The sequence below is a fragment of the Leptinotarsa decemlineata genome, unplaced genomic scaffold, assembly GCF_025532065.1.
Source record: "Leptinotarsa decemlineata unplaced genomic scaffold, Ldec_3_MD MMD2_tig00000008_RagTag_RagTag, whole genome shotgun sequence".
NCBI classification, from domain to species: domain Eukaryota; kingdom Metazoa; phylum Arthropoda; class Insecta; order Coleoptera; family Chrysomelidae; genus Leptinotarsa; species Leptinotarsa decemlineata.
In genome coordinates, this window is record NW_027412537.1 from 8,434,305 (window position 1) to 8,449,425 (window position 15,121).

General features: G+C 35.1%; 1 protein-coding gene across 1 annotated transcript in view; it reads right to left on the reverse strand.

Moving 5' to 3' along the window:
• LOC111508710 (tyrosine-protein kinase transmembrane receptor Ror) overlaps positions 1-12,285 on the reverse strand; it is a 223,149-nt gene extending 210,864 nt beyond the window's left edge. The window contains exon 1 of the mRNA XM_074170979.1: positions 11,831-12,285. Coding sequence (XP_074027080.1) covers positions 11,831-11,879 — 49 coding nt within the window. The 5' untranslated portion in view covers positions 11,880-12,285. The remainder of the gene's footprint in view (positions 1-11,830) is intronic.
• Positions 12,286-15,121: the final 2,836 nt, after the last annotated feature.

Here is a 15,121-nt window from a genome sequence, read left to right on the forward strand (position 1 = left end):
GCTGATGCTATTAGCAAACGGTGAAACCAACAAGACCGGTTGAATTTGTCAAAACTAGAATAGTCGAAAACGATTCAGATTACAAGAAGAAAATGAAAAACAATCATAACATCGACTTTTCAATAGTTCTTGAAATAAACTGTTTGCTGTCATGATGTAATCGATTTTCAATTATTGAAAGGGAACAGTTGAAGACCGGTTTCGGGTTATTTGGCTTTCTCGTCAGTGCAAAGTAGTGTTGGATTGCTGGATTACTGAATGAGTCTTAAATAAAAGTGGACCCAGATTAGAACCCTGGGACACCCCTGAAGTAAAATTGTAATGGTTCTTCTGTACCCCCCATATTCGAGAAACTGAATGCGATTCGACAGATAATATTTGAGCAAACCTATTGATTCTTTGAAGTTTTTTCAAAAGTATAATGTAGTCAATCAGATTAAAGGCTTTCCTCATATCAGTATGTTGAATCGAGATTACAAGAAATATATTCAGTTATACTCGCCAGATTTGTTACGGTAGATCTTTTGGATATGAATCCATCCTCATTCGTTGTTATTATCATTGTAATATCGTTACCTATATATTTGATTATAAATGCTTCCAGTTTTTCGAAATTGCATAAAATAAGCTACTGATCTGTAGTTGGATACGAATTATCCAATTGAATTGGATACTTTTTTTACAATACCCGTTTGAGAATATCTGTCGAATTCTTATAAAAATTGATACAGTTGTCGTTTTAAGTATTCAATGTAGATAAACTTTGTCTTTGACACTGAGTAATTTGGACGAATCGTTTAAAAGTCACGATAAGATTAACGCAGTGAGCCATTACGCGTCGCTTCTACTGTAAGACGACGAGGACGATGCGCGGGGGTAGGGGGCGGTCTAAGCAACAAAGCGCCATCGCCAAGAACGCAATCCCAACGCGGGCAGACGCGTGAGAGCAGAAGTCGTTGACGGTTGTGTTAACTCTGCGAACTTCTCTATAGGTAACATAATTTGATTTTTGCAGCTATTCATCACTCAGTGCAGTTGGCATATTTTTCCAGTTATTGCATTTTTGAAGTAAAAATACAAATTACTAGCTGTTGCCCGTCCATAAATCAACATTCAGCCTAATCTAATTAACCTAGAATCTTGAAATATGCAGGTAGGTTCTTTGTATAGATTAAATAGGCATCAAAAAAGGAAATCAGGAATTTCCACCCCCAAGGGGGAAAATGAGAGTTCAAAAATTGTATTGAATTCCGTCAGTTTTGAAGTTGGAAATTTGAAGTTTTGGGTTAATAAAAAAATATTGTAACTATTTGTTTGAAATGGTCTGTCACGAAACTTGATGTGACAAACTAAATTCTACGCAGGCGAAGCCACGGGCAACAACTAGTCTATAATATATTAATGTGAGTGTTTCTCACCGTATACATATAATTATAAAAATACGTTCGAGATTTGTTGTTTCAAATAATACAGCAACATTGAATACGTAAAATGAATATTACATTTTTCAAGCTTTCTCAATTATGTACGTCCATGGAACAGACATTTGCTGACTTCGCTGCTGAAGAAAATAGACTATAACGAAATGTAAAATTGATATCAATAAGTACCTAAGTACACTAAGTAGTCGAAGCTGTAAACATCACAAAAATAATGATATTGATTTTTAGTGACACTATTGATCCCCCTGTATGAATGTAAAAACTTTCGGTTTGAACAGATTTGTAGGAGTCCAAATCGTTGATCGAGAACCTCTCAAGACTAATGGGCCACGGTTCAAAACCTCAGGAGGCCGCCAACTCATTTGTCTCCAAGGACTTAAAAGGCTTTCTTAGGATATTGCAATAAGCATTAATTATAGATGTCAATGCTCCATCACCGAGATCAAAGAGAAATGAAACATAGCTAAAATAAAAATCGGTTGGAAACCCTAAGAATATTTCGGTGCAATATAACTTTTCGTGGCGGATTTATACGAGGTCAAATAAGCATACAACTCCACTCTCGATGATTGATTAGATTTCCTGCCAATTTCATTTTTCCCGATATTTTTTCTTTTCCTTTTGAAACTCGTATATGTATCAGCGCCAATCCCACCTTTCTATCTGACGCACTGAAATATGGCTTCAGAATCAAGGTTATTTTATCTCCGGAAATACTGACAAAGAGTCTCTATACAAATGTTCTGGAAAGACAACAAAAATCTAGTAAACTTATGAAAAACAGATGTAATACTTCTTTGACTGTTGAAGTTATAAAAATGAAACTGCTCATTAAAAAAATAATTCAATTTTATGTTCGAAGCTTGTTTAATAATATTATCGAATAAATACCGTATTGAGTGTTTCGCTATACAATAACTTCTTCAGGCATGTATGATACATACAGATGGACTGCATACAGAGTTGTGCACATTGACAATTGCACAAATCAATTTGATGTAGAGTGCAACAGATTGTTGTTTGACACTGGAAGTCAAAGCAATCTGAAAATGACCTCTGACTGTATGCCTCCAACTGTCAACCACAAACCGCCTTATAAAGTACTGTTCCCGAGTATAGAGGACCGGATACTCCGGGAGAAGAAAATATTAATAGCAGATAGGTGTTGCTTCACAGATGGTTCAAAAACACCTTCCGGTTCTGGTGTAGGTGTTTTTAGACGCAGAGCCAGGACGGAGGTATCAACCTGCCTAGGAACCTATGCGACTGTATTTCAAACAGAAATTTACGCTATTGAGTTGTGTGTGGAGAGATTGGAAGAATCCAACCTCATACACAAGTCAATAAAAATATTCTCGGACAGTCATGCGGCGTTGGAAGCTCTTGGCTCCTACCGAGCAACGTCTGAATTGGTAGCAAATTGCCAAAAACGACTCTCCTCGATAGGAAGACTTAACAGATTGTCGCTGGTCTGGATTCCTGGCCATACTGGCTTGAAATGCAATAAGGCTACTGACTAAGGCTAAGACTAAGGCAATGAGGCTCATTCCAAGGTGTTTATTCACCCTAAGAAGCTTGATATCAAACAGTTGTTGGACTACAGTAGGGATGAACTACGATGTCTAACAGGCCTTCTTAGATGCCACTGTCATTTGAATCATCATATGAAAGACCACTCACAATACAAACTAATCGGCTTCGTTAAGAAGCTGGGTTTATTTGGTCGAGTGTGAATATATGTGAGCCACAATAAACCCTTGCGGGTTGCGGTGGAGGGTCGAATAGACCCACTCACTTTGGACCTAACCTAACATAACCTACATATGAAATCTGAATAGAAAATAATTCTCAGGAAAGATTGGATTTTGGAAATAACATTGGGCTATATTTCCGAAAAAAAGAAGAAAATGATATATCAACATACATTCTTTACAGAAATGACAGTTGGGCAGAAAAGTTCGTAGGCCAACATATAATTAAAAATTGATAATACTTGATTTCATTATTCAATATAGTTGCCGTCTAGGGCGGTTTTTCGATATTTTTCATAGTACGACTTGTCTTTAGCCTCAATTTTGACGACGACCTCTTCATCGGCGCAAACTTTCTTTCCAGCGAGCATTCTTTTGAGGTCCAAGAACAGAAATGAGTCGCTTGGAGCCTAATTCATGCAATGTTGCCCACATTTTCAATGATTGGTGATAAGGAGCATTGTCTCGATGAAATAGTACTTCTTTTTCTTCAACTTCGTGCTCCAAACGCTCCAATGACGCTATGTAATGGTCCCTGTTGATAGTTTTCCTCTTTTCAAAATATTCGATGAATGCGCATCCCAAAATACTGGAGTCCCTTTGGAGTCGGTTGACCACGTGTAGTCCACTCAGATGACGTTCGTTTTGATTCTGGTGTGAAATTATGGAGCCATGTTTCATCCATTTTCACATATCGATGCTCAGAATCCTCAATTCGTTGTTGCTGTGTCCCATTGTGAGCTAGCGCGGCACCAACTTTGAACGGAGCTTTCGCATACCCAAATATTCATACACTATATGTCCATGCACGACCTAACCTAACCTAACCATGCACGATATGTCCTTTGATATATTTAGAGCTTCAGCTCTCCCGATCAACTTCACTTTGCAGTCATCCAAAATTATTTTGTGAACTTCTTTGATGTTTTCATCGGTAACAGCTTTTTTTTATAACTGGTCCACTTGATTTTTTAGATTTATAAGAGTAGAATGATTTTCCAATTTATCATAAACCATCACATACGGATATTACTATTCATCACGATTCTACCCATCCGTACCAACACAATAGCATTTCATGATGCATGATTCATTGACCAGGCAGTTTTTCTATTTCAATAGATGGTTTTAAGGAAGAACTCAATATCAGTAAGCAAATTGCAGTAAACAATGGAGTCAACGCTGAATCACTAGACACAATGCTTTCCAAAAAGGTCTACGCAAAAGCGATTCAGGCATTTTTTCTATCAATAAGTTAGATAATCAACACCAAAAATTTTAGAGCTTCAGCATATTATGGACAAACAACAAAAAAAGTGATTTCATTTTTGAATAAACAAGATATCAAAATTGCTTTTCAAAAGCTACACCTCACGATTTGATCTTCACAAACTTTATTTGAAAAATATATATCACAACAGTAGCTTCATCAAGTGATTTGAATACTTCAATATTTATATACCTACTGGTATCCATAATTGAGACTACCTCCAAACAATTACCTAAACCTCTACCTAAGGTATATACCTGTTCAATAATAATCACCTGAAGCATATTATTTCACATCTACATCAATAATAATTCTTTCTCGACTTTTGATAAAACAAGTTCAATAATGGTGATCTATTCAAATCCAGTTGGTCATTCATTAGAATGTTTGAATATTTTATTTTATTTATTTTCCTCACTTCCAAATGATTCAGTTCCAAATCTTTATTTTTTATGTGCAAAATTTTGAATTCTTCGTTGAAGATATGATTTTCTCCTAGAGGATGATTTGAATGAGTTGAATTTGTTTTCTTATTTGTATAGCTCGATGATGTTCCTGGGTTCGATTCCTAAATGTTCTGCCAGTTTCACCAATATATACCTTAGGACACGTTCCACACTTCAATTTATATACTCCTGATTTCTCGAATTTGGATGTTGTGTCTTTATTATTTACAACAAGTAATACGTTTTCCCAACGCATTACTTGTTCTGTACACAATTTTATATTTTTCAAGTAAAGTTTGTGGAGATCAAAATATTAAAATTAGGACAGGTAATACGCTGGGAAAGTTAGTTTAAATTTATGAATACAAAACATCCAAATTCGAGAAATCAGGTGGAACTTGTTATAGGGTATATAATGGTCAAACCAGTAGAACATTTAGGAATTGCAACCAGGAGTATCATATGACCTATGTAAATAAGAAAACAAGTTCAACATATTTAAATCATCTAAAAATGGTTTAGAGCAATCATTTGGAAGCAATGGCAATTGGGCATTAGGAGATTCTTCAGATTCTCTCAGTTGTTGGCATTGCTCAGTTGGGAGGTTATGAATATTGCAATTTTTCAGAAATTATTTCAGTTACTATGAATATTAGAAATAATGAAATATTAGAAATATTTCTTTAAGATTCACCATAATCTAGTAGAAATCTCAAAAGAATCATCCTTCATTGTACAAGAAAAACAATATCCAGAAGTTGAAATATCACAGCTTTGCACTACACCAGGTTTTGTCATTACCCAAAAACATAATGACCACCAGCGAACAAATGACTAGCTATAAATGAGTAAATACCAAAATCTCAGGAAGTTCCTGGAATCACGGACAGTGGTCTAGGATTTTGAAGCGTTCCAAATGAAAAGAATAATTTTATCACGTATTTGGGTTCAATGAGAAATACCAATGAACATAATTTCTCCATGAAAGAGTTATATACCTTGAAGCCGGTTGAAGCTACCCCGCATTACACAGCTCTACAAAAAAAATTTTTTTTTGTGTTGCCCTTCATATTTTTGCAAATTTTTATGTTTTCGAGTGCCTAAATCACGAATATATTTATGAAAGTACTGAATGTGCTCTATTTTTTATGATTTTTACGTATCTTGTATTTTTAATAATAATCGCCTTGTTAGTAAAAAAAAATTATTTTCTCAGTCATGATTAGGCTTCTGCGCAACTTTTTTGCGCGTACAAACATCACGTGATCCCCACTTCTTGGTCTCCTTGCTCTGCAAAACAGCTGAGAACTCAGTTATTTGATAATATTGAAGTACTAACACGGAAATCTGGATAAGTTGTTATATGTTAATATTTTGTTTCAATTGTTGAGTGTCCATTCTAATATATTTATCTTGTCTTTTTAAACATGAGTTTGTCACGAAGGAAGTGCAAATATAGTAGTGATTTATTCTGTTATATTTGTGGTATTTATATATCAAAAAAACAAAAAAGAAATATCACAGACTTTGTTAAGGAAACTTATGCTGAATATTTCGGTTTTAAAATGGACAAATTAGATAAATCATGGGTTCCTAATAAAGTTTGTAAGTCTTGCGTTGAGTCTTTGCGGTTGTGGAAAAAAGGGGAACGTTCTGGATTAGACTTTGGTATTTCTATGATCTGGATGGAGCCTAAGAATCATTTCGATGATTGTTACTTTTGCGTAGTAGATGCTAAAGGTTTTAATCGAAATCAAACGTGGAGATGTCCAGACTTACAGTCTACAAAATGTCCTGTTTTACACAGTGAAAATCTCCCTCGGCCTATTTATGTTTCAAAAGTGATTCGCATGCCCTCAGAAACAATGATGTTGTCAAATTCACAGAAATCGAATCAGTCTACCAGGTGAAGTGAATGGGAGGGTGAAACATCTACGCCAAAGTTGTTTTCTCAAAATGAACTCAGTGATTTAATACGTGATCTAAATTTATTAAAACAAGGATCAGAACTGTTACCTTCGAAATTGAAAGAAAAAAATTTATTGGCACAGTTACAATTACAACGTACAGAACGCGAGAAAGTGAGCTATTACAATTTTTTGATGAAAATGAAGGATTGGTATAGTGTAATAATATTGCGAAGCTGCTTCTGGACATGGGTTTGAAAGAATACAAACTTACTGAGTGGCGTCTTTTTATTGATAGCTGTAAAAGAAGTTTAAAATGCGTCTTACTGCATAATGGAAATAAATTTGCATCAATTCCAATTGCCCATTCTACAAAACTCAAATAAGAATATGAAAATGTCAAATTAGTTTTAGAAAAAATCAATTACTCGGAGCATCAATGGTCGAACTGTGCGGATTTAAAAATGGTTAATTTTTTACTTGGTCAACAAAGTGGATACACGAAATACCCTTGCTTCATTTGTATGTGAGACAGAAGAGCAAAGCAACGTCATTGGGAACAAGATGTTTGGCCTGAAAGAAATTCTTTAACTGTCGTTAAAGCTAATGTAATAAGAGAGCCGTTGGTGAGCAGAGACAAAATTATACTTCCACCATTGCATATTAAGTTAGGAATGATAAAGCAATTCGTAAAAGCTTTGGACAAGGAAGGAAATCGTTTCAAATATATTTGTAGAAAATTTCCAAAACTTAGTATGGAAAAGTTGAAAGGTGGAATATTTGATGGTCCTCAAATACGGCAATTGATGAAAGACACTGATTTTATTAAAGTTATGACTGTTCCGGAAAGTAAAGCTTGGAAAAGTTTTGTGTTGGTAGTCGAAATTTTCCTAGGTTACCATAAAGCACCAAATTATGAAGAAATTTTACTAAATATGCTGACAAACTTTCAGATTCTAGGAGCAAAAATGAGTATCAAGTTACACTATCTTCGCAACCATTTGGATAAATTTCCAGATAATTTAGGAAATTATAGTGAGGAGCAGGGAGAGCGGTTCCACCAGGATCTAAAAGTAATGGAAGAAAGATATCAGGGTCGATGGGATTGTCACATGATAGCCGATTACTGCTGGTCTTCAAAAAGAGATTGACCCCTGAAAAATTATAAAAGAAAAGCTCTTGAAAGGCGTTTCATGGAAATATAACATGTTTTCGAAATTTCCCTTTCTATTTACTTCAAAGTATCATATTTTTTTCCAAATAAAACTGAGATTATAAATATATCTGTTATTTTGTTTCTTGATTTCGAATTTTTGTAATGTAAAATGAAAATATATATTTGAAAGAAAACGAGAGCAAATCTTACAAAACCATTGATAATTTCATGAATTGTGAGTATAAATACACCCAAAATCAATCTTATATCTAGAGCAACAAAGCCACTGTAGACCAGTGTTATTCATACTGGTGAAGCTGGTTAGATAATCGACAAAATGGAATGGAGGCCGAGTCCACATTGGATAACCATACAAATTTTCTGACTTTAAATACCAACTCTCTGTAGAGTCTTTTAAAGCAATATGCTGGCATTAATATGTTTCAACTATTCATCGAATGGGTCATTAACCTTCCATTATACTTCTGAAAAACGTCTGATAAGATAGCACTTCTGTGAGAATAATTCAGTTTTGTTTGTTTGGTATTTTGATATATCACTCCAACTCTGACAACCTCTATGTCTTTTTTACTTGGGCTCAGAGTCAAAAACTGTTTTTCCGTTGTTTTTTCTGGGAAAGAACGGTTTCGGCTTTCTACTTCTACATCTTTATGAAAAAATGTAGGTAAGCATCTTCCGAAGAAATCAATTTTGAAAAGGCAAGTCTCTTCAAAGATGTGTAGATCATGTTAAAAAGTAACTTTCAGACACAAACTGAAAGAAAAAGCCCTCCTCCTACTTACATATAAACATTGATTTGAACAGAAATATACTTTCGAATCAAATGCTGACTCACATTAAAAACACGTTTCTATATACAATGAAAGTGGATTTAAAAACTGTTCATACACTTCTTCAGTCAAAACTCTTGATTTCAATGGGTTAAAAAATCTTAAAAACACCTGTTTCATGAACAGTATAATCCAGTGTTTATCGAACACGGGATGGTTGCTGGAATACCTAAAAAATAATACATACATGGAAGATATCAATACTAGTATTTCTAGTATGAAAGGTGTTTTAATCAAAGTGTTCGCAAAAGTTATCAAGGAATTGTGGTCAGAAGATTCATCTGATAGAGTAATTAACACAGTCTACTTCAAAAATCAGATTCAAAGATTTGCCCCTCGATTCATGGGTTCTGCCCATCAAGACGCCCACGAATTCCTTCGATATCTTTCAGAAGGTTTACATGAAGACCTCAACAGAATTACTGAGAAACCTGAACGGATCTTAACTGAGATTGACGAAAAATTGAGCGATAACGGAAAAGCACAAGAGTCATGGCAGAGATATTTGAATATGAACAACTCCAAGATTGTAGACTATTTCGTTGGTTAATTAAAATCCACTATGAAGTGCACACACTGTGGACACTCATCAGTAACTTTTGATCCTTTCTGAGATTTGTCTCTTCCCATACCACAAAGAACTGGCCAATTGAGTTTGTCACATTGCTTGGATTCTTTCACAAGAGAAGAAACTCTGGATGGAGATGAAAAACCAATGTGTTCGAGGTGCAAGCAAAGGAGAAAATGTACAAAGTCCTTATCAATCTATAAGTTTCCCCGTATTTTAGTAATTCATTTGTAAAGATTTTCTCCAATGGAAATATTCAGAGGCAAATTGAATGTTTCCATCGACTTTTCTTCAGATGGATTAGATATGAGCAGTCATGCAGAGCAGTCATGCAGCAGACAATGTGGCTCCTTGTCGTTATAATCTATATGCACTTTCAAATCACAGTGGGACTACTCATAACGGACATTACACAGCATATTGCAGACGCCCATATAGTGGCACGTGGCATGAATACAACGATTCACACGTGTTACCAATTTCGCCAAAATCACTTGTGAACGATGAGGCATATGTCCTCTTTTATGAAGAGGAGGGAACGAAGCAGCACCTTTGACGTGATTTTTTTCTTTCCTTTTTTTTTATAATCTTAGTTCTTTGAATTGATTTGTATTTCATTATTAAAATTAAACATCTCATCTGAAAGACAAAATTTCAAAAATTGTTGGACAACCCGAAAGTCTGGTATAAGCAAAATAAGCACTGAGGATTGAGATAAGAAATATGTTGGTCAAACGTGTTAGAAATCACACGTTAAAAGGTGAGACCTTGTTAGTCCTTAGCTCGCACAAGTTTCTCAACTTCTGAGAGTTGTCGTTCGTATGTGGGCGACAGCTGATTAACGGAAAAAACATATTTTAAACAGGAACAGAACAGATATTCTGTTCCATAGATCAGAGAAAGCTTATGTCGTTCAACATATCACAGAGAATGACCACAGAGGATACTTGAAGTAATTGAGACCGGTACATGACAAAAGTTTTTAGATGTTTCCGAAAGTTTAAAATTGAAAAAATGTGGAATATGAACGGCGACAGTGGCCCCATTCCCAACAGCCCTTTGTCTACCCGTACAAAATTCGATTGACTCAGGAACTGAAGGTAAACGACCATAGACATCAACGTGTGTTCGCTGATTGGGCTTTGGAGCAGTTGGCAACTGACCCTGATTTTCATCGAAAAATCATCTTCGGCGGTAAGGCCCATTTCCGGATAAATGATACTGGAACAAAAAAATTGTCGAATTTGGGACGATACCAAACCACATGAGATCCTAGAGTGTCCAAAGTATCCAGAAAAAGTCACTTTTTGGTATGTGTTTTTGGCTGGCGGCGTCATAGGTCCATAGTTCTTTGAGAACGACGTGGGCCAGACAATCACTGTCAATGGTGAGCACTATAGGTCGAGGATTACCAACTTCTTTTGGCCTGAATTGGATGATCTATAACCCACGACATGTGGTTTCAACAGGACGGCGCACACATATGCCACGTGCCACACATGTCACATTGGATATTTTGTACGAGCGATTTGAGGACATGGTCATCACACGTGGAGGTGCTGTGAACTGGCCACCAAGAGAGTGTGATTTCACCCTGTTAGACCTTATCTTGTGGTATTTTTTCAAGTCGCAGGTGTATGCGAATAAGCCACAAACCAAATCGGTTCTCAAAGCCAACATAACTCAGATCAAACTGTTCTATCTTCCTCTTTGAAGATGATCACTTAGTGATAGAAACACGTGTCGAGGTGTTGAAATAATGGTTTTGTGTTGGTATTACACCACTAATATTCAGTACTACACTAAAGGTTCCAAACAGTTCATCACAAATCAATAGATCTTTCAAACGAATACACATACACATTTTGTTCTATTTAAATTTAAAGATAGGAAGCGCTTATTATAACACCCCATTCAAGCCGTTCTATAAGGTATTTGAATAATTGTTATTTTCTGAAGTTTTGGGATATACGATATGTACTTCTCATTTTGAATTACCAGTAACTTCTATCGCCAAACGTTTGTTGAGTTTTTGATTGTGATATTCATAAGTCGAAATAAAGATTCTTATCAATAAAAAATGCGTATTTTCCATTCATTTCTGGAATCATGACATTATGAACTAATGACCAGTATTTTGCGATTACAATTTGTACCGGGTGTATTTTCATTCACCACTCATATATTTTCCAGTTCTGAGTTATATAGGTTTGCAAAGTCGATGAAAAGTGTTTCTCAGATAAATTGCATATATTACTATTTGAATTTTATTCGAACGTAGTAACAATCAGTGGCAAATTTAGTATTTTGTCCTCCATATTTGACGTATTTTGAAAAGGCTTGTCGATTTCAGCACACAAAAGTAAAACATATTATCATTTGAGGAACAACTATTCAATTTTGGTTGAATGTATACAATATCAATAGAAAAATACTCACCGTCTCGTTTATCTATAGCTCTTTTCCTGGATTCCTTTCTTCGCGTCATTTTCGTTTGAAATTAAAATACAAACGGAAAATCTAGATGAGAAGTAAACACCACCATAAAAATCATTTCCAAGTCACTGACGGAAAAAACAGTCACGATGAAAACTCTTCACAAACTATTTTATTATTACTATCAACAAGTTGGTCGCCACAATATGGATAATTCACAGTTCCTTTACAGAATTATTGCTGAACTGATAATTCTCAGTCTAAGGTTTCTAAAACACTGCTCCAAAAAACGACCGAAATTCGATATTCCTCGAAAATGTCAAGCTTTTTCGTATATCGACGGCTCTCGTCGCGACGCGGAGCTTTCGGCTATCTCCGAAAATGTTGAGCTTTTGAATGGAACGCGAAAACTAGCGATGATCGCTCTCAGTGGCGCTTGGAAGTTTCTGCCTCTCGTTTCTCCCACTACCGGGATCCAAACGATATCTAGCACGCTTCCGAATCATTCAAGTTTGTTTATTATTCGTTTCTCATGTGCCTCCTCCGATGCCGTGATGTGATTGTACGGCGTGTGTCTGCTTTGTCCAATCGAAAAGTATTATTTTAATCATTGATGAATAGGAAACCACCTTTTCTGACTTGTGTCGGTGACACTTCTAAGACGAACACGGACGAGAATTTTTTTAAGGTGGTCTCCAATCGGACTTGACACACTTGTTCATTATATTTATATTTTTCTATGATTATCATTTTCGAAACTTTTAGGTTACCACCATATAAAAACAACTATGAATAACAGATAAGTAAAAGCAAATAAGTATTTAGAAAAAAAAATCCTCAGAAGTGCTGTTCAAAACACCGTTCTAAGGAGTAAAGGCAATTTTGCACTAGAAAATCTTTAAGTTTTCGTTTGAAAATGTATAGTGAACTGCCATTTTCTGGAATAGAATTGAATATTTTTTGGAGCCCTGAAATTTGAGGCAGCATTTTTAGTTATTCTGAGTTTTGTTAAAGGTACAATGAAGTTATTTTCGTATTTAGAATCAATCTGGGAGAATGTATCTATATATATATATATATATATATATATATATATATATATATATATATATATATATATATTTATTTGTATGATATATGTATGATATATGTTATTTGAAAAAGTTGTTCAACATTAAAAAATACATCTAGATTTGAAGTCATGGCCATCCAAGCGAAGCAGGGCCATCCCCCTGAGGGGGGATGGGGATGAGCCTCCTCCCTCTGCTTTTTCGAAAGTAGGGGGAGGAGAAAAGAAAAGGAGAGGTAAAGAGAAAAGGGAAAGAACTAGGAGAAGGTTGGGATTTCCCAACATGCATAACTTGAAGAGTTGTTTGAAATCTTCAAAAAAAATTAATTTCTCCCAAGTAAGAAAACAGTCCTGAACAGTCCACAAATTTTGAAGTGACAATTTTACAAAATTCACAACTTTTCGCTGTTTTTCCGACTTGGAAAAGTTGGAAAATTTCGGGCCGTGAAGATAGAAAAAATGGTAGTAAAAAACAATAAGCACAATATTATTTAAGTGTTGTTTCCTTTCATTTGTATTAAATATTCCTATACATGGTGGATATGGTGGAACACCAGGGACCTTGGTCCAAAGTAGAATAATTCCCATTATTATTTTTATAATCACCAAAATTTATTTTTGTTTGTACATACCCTAAAGGGCATAAGCATTCAGCCAATCTTTGGATAGCTAAGTAAGAAAATTAATATATTATAGTAGTAACTAATCCCTCGGCTTTCATTTCTTCGAAAGTTAGGAAATTTTGCTGGTGGAGTTGGGAAAATTTGGATTCCCTTTTCCCCTGGTTTTTCTTTTCGCTACGGCCGTGAAGCGCAGTATTATTTTTTACCCATTTTTTTAAAATGGGGGCTACGAAAAATGAAAATTTGCTAAAATGATAAATAGACAACATTCTGTATACGATAGTTTATTTTGAAAGCCTGTAATATTACGAATTACACAACTACGGTGTTAACCTCGGTCAATTTTTTGAAGAGTAAAATAATTTTCAAAGTTTTTGGTGCAAAGTTATTTTTATTTTTTGTCGACACCCAAAATTACTCTAGAGTATACTGTATTGTAACAAAAACTTAATATTCAATAATATCAAATCAAACAACATCAAAATAAAATAGGTATTTTGGAACAAACTCATTGATTTTCTGGAGAATTTCTTGTCCAAAATAATTCTCCAAAATAATCTCCGGAAAATCAATAGCTAGCTGGCTTGGCTCTACTCGAGTAGACGAGTACACAAGACCGTTTCCAAATTTCATCCTTCACACATAGAATCGGTTTCAGTTCAAAACCCAGGCAATGTTACCACCTTTTGTTTGAAGGTGACTGACAATGTTTCATGATGAATTTCATTAGTTCCACTGTCTGATGTTGTATAACTAATAAATAAGGAAGAATTGAAAATGAATAGGTAGCTGAAAAAAACAACTATATTAAGCAAAAAAACTAAAATGAAAAAATAGTGAAATAAAATACATATAAAAATAAAACAATCGTCTTCGGGTGATGACTGGACTAATTCCTCCGAGAGATGACTATTTAAGGGTCATTTTCCGCTTGATTATGGGTTTCCATATGTTGCGTAATCTCTATTCATTGTTGGACAACATGTATGCAGCTTCTTTGGATTTCCTCCTAAACCAATATACCTCCATGTGTATGATCTCGATGTTATGTTGATGGGTCCAAACGTGCTCTGCTATTCCTGATTTGCTGGTTTCCCCTCGCTGTATGAAGAAACACACACAGCGGGGAGAAACCAGCAAATATCTCAGAGGAATTAGTCCAGTCATCACCTGAAGACGATTGTGGATACTAACAATGAAATGGCTAGACTCGACCATTACTGAAAAGAATAATGAACATGATTTTGCAATTTTCACGAATCATCGTATACGGCCATTTTCTGTCATAATTCATCGACACATCCTTATAAACATGAATAGCAGCTTGCAATAGTAGGTATATGCTTCACAGACTATTGAATATTTCACTGTAAGAAAATAAATTTCAGAGATAAGTGAGTTTTGTCACGAAGTGGCTTACAGAACAAATTATAATTCAAGCAATTTTATTTAAAACAGTGAAAACAAAACTTCACTGTCGGATAGTTCGGAAATATATAACTTGACTTGTAGTTCTTGCCCAAAAATTTATATTGGCCAGAAAGAAAGAAACCTTTCCTAAAGAATGAAGGTTCATAGAAGAAATTTTTCGAAAGTGAAGAA